The sequence below is a fragment of the Penaeus monodon genome, chromosome 13 (genome assembly GCF_015228065.2).
Source record: "Penaeus monodon isolate SGIC_2016 chromosome 13, NSTDA_Pmon_1, whole genome shotgun sequence".
NCBI classification, from domain to species: Eukaryota; Metazoa; Arthropoda; class Malacostraca; order Decapoda; family Penaeidae; genus Penaeus; species Penaeus monodon.
Window position 1 is genome coordinate 1,624,145 of NC_051398.1, and position 2,500 is coordinate 1,626,644.

Genomic DNA, 2,500 nt, shown 5'->3' on the forward strand with positions numbered 1-2,500 from the left:
CCCAGAAGCCACCCCCGATCGTTCACGACTACGGGATCACCAACGTTGGCCACTTTCCGATGCCTGAACGACATTCAGACGACCAAGTCCTGGTGACGGACGTTGCATCCGTCGCCATGGTACATAAATACATCCACATGCTCCTCTTTCTCGTTTACACATTCAGGGGTCGTTGCAGATTTTCCTTGAGTTATGCAACGGATTACATTGCAGATGACACAGCCATCCTCTTGGCAGACGAAGTGATATCAGTCTATCGGAAAGTGAGTGAAGGGAATGGAAAATGAAACTAAGAAATGAAAAGGCTGAATCTTGCTTATAGTACTGCTCAATTTAGGTCATCCCTAAAACAAAGCGAACATCGATAATAACATTATATCATAGTTGGTCCTCATTTTTATTGTATGTTGTCAGTATTAAAAGTAATTGTGATGTCAACTTAATGGACATCCTAAATCTGGATTCTTCGTTAGCTGAAATTACTACCAGACAGTATAAATGCAAACATCAATGAAATTACTGAAAATACAATGCTGCAGTAGGAATGTTCAGCCATTAAGGGTTGTTATTGTGTTACTGTTAATTTTACTACCGTTTTATCATCATACTCCTAATAAGGATACGGTAAATGAAATAATCGGTATCGATATAAAACCGAAATCGTTATTATCAGTAACATTATTTCTTATGATAATTGTGAAAACATGTATCATTTTGAGATGTTGAAATAGTTAATATTTTCTAATGAATAAAGCTATGAATTTTCTTTAGTTTATTTACATTGTCCTGCAATGAATATTTACAATACATGAACGATTAATAGTGTGGTTTGTATATTTAAGATCTTTTTTTTTATGTGTATTAATCAATTTCCAGAATAGCAATTTTTCATTTATGTAAAATTTTCTTTTTGGGAGGAGACAAACAAGTCAAAAAGTAAATGTTTATTTCATCATAGTCTGCGTCTGCAAGATGTTGCCCTTAATAGTCCAACAAAACCGCTAGACTGGGCTTTAAAAACGGCCTGACACAAGAGTAAAAGTTCCTCTCTTTCCATCCTAAATATATATATATAGTAAACTTAAAAGAATTTCCTGCTAGATTATATCTCAAAAACTCTAGATGTAGCGGGGAAAATCGCTAGCACGGCACTCTGCCTGAAGAAATTCACTCTGCCTGAAAAGTGCTACTCTGTCTGAACAGTGCCACTATGCCTGGAAAATGTCACTCTGCCTGAAAGGTGCCACTTTGTCTTGAACAGTGCCACTGCCTGAAAAATGCCACTCTGCCTTAACAGTGCCACTCTGCCTTAACAGTGCCACTCTGTCCGGTCAGTGCCATTCTGCCTGGACAGTGCCACTCTTGTCAATTAGCACAAGATGTTTCTGTTAAGAGGGTAGATACTACCTCGAATCAATGTATTTCGTGTGATAACTGCGTGAGGGATGAGTTCCTATAGAGATCATGAATTGCTTTAGTCATATCACTAAGATTTCATTTGTCATCACATGACACCGACCGCCGCGTTGTTTCCCTTAGGCAAGGAACTTCACCTCGATTGCCTACCTAGCCACTGGGGGACCAAGTCAGCCCAAGTCAGTGCCGGGTAAATAGAGATGGTGACTCGATAAAAACACCGGGCGGAAGGCAATGGCAAACCACCGCTCTAAATTGCCAAGAAAAATCATGGAAGCCCATGATCGTCAAGGCCGCGGTGGCCGAATGGTTAGAGCGTCGGACTCAAGACTGTCACGACGGCAATCTGAGTTCGAGAGTTCGAGTCGCCGGCCGGCGCGTTGTTCCCTTGGGCAGGGAACTTCACCTCGAGTGCCTACCTAGCCACTGGGTGGCCAGGCCAGCCCAGGTCAGGGCTGGTCCCAAGCCCGGATAAAATAAGAGAGAATGTTACCTAAAAAGGTAACACCGGCACTCTCCGTGGAAAGGAACTGGGGACCCTACCACGTACTCACTCCAAGAGCATCACAACGTGAAGACTGCAATTGAGTATCATGCTGTGACCACGGCGGCTCAGACATGAACCTACCGTTAAATGATGATGATGATAAACGCGAGGGGTCTGAGTTTTTATAAAGTGTGATGAAATGAAAAAATTAATGTCGAGAAAGTGACGCTACTAATCAATGAAACCTAATGAAATATATGAATAATGACTGAGGAGTTTAGGGTAAGACGTAATGGTCTTTCGTGTTCTCTTCATGAAGTGTTTCAGAAACCATTACCTTATTGATTTATTTATTATCATTTTATTACTGTTTTTGATATTTATTATCTTTATTGTTATTATTCTTTATATTATTATCATTACCATCATCATTTACATCAATATCACTATCATTATTGTTATCAACATCATCATCATTATCATCACCACCATCACTATCACCACCACCACCACCATCACTATCACCACCACCATCACTACCACCACCACCATCACTACCACCACCACCATCACTATCACCACCACCACCACCACTAT

At 40.6% G+C, this 2,500-nt stretch overlaps 1 protein-coding gene across 2 annotated transcripts in view; it reads left to right on the top strand.

Annotated features, from left to right (window-relative positions):
- LOC119580010 overlaps positions 1 to 766 on the top strand; it is a 6,523-nt gene extending 5,757 nt beyond the window's left edge. For both annotated transcript variants that reach the window (XM_037927858.1, XM_037927859.1), the window contains exon 5: positions 1 to 766. This exon is cut by the window's left edge and continues 844 nt beyond it. In XM_037927858.1, coding sequence (XP_037783786.1) covers positions 1 to 287 — 287 coding nt within the window. In that variant the 3' untranslated portion in view covers positions 288 to 766.
- Positions 767 to 2,500: the final 1,734 nt, after the last annotated feature.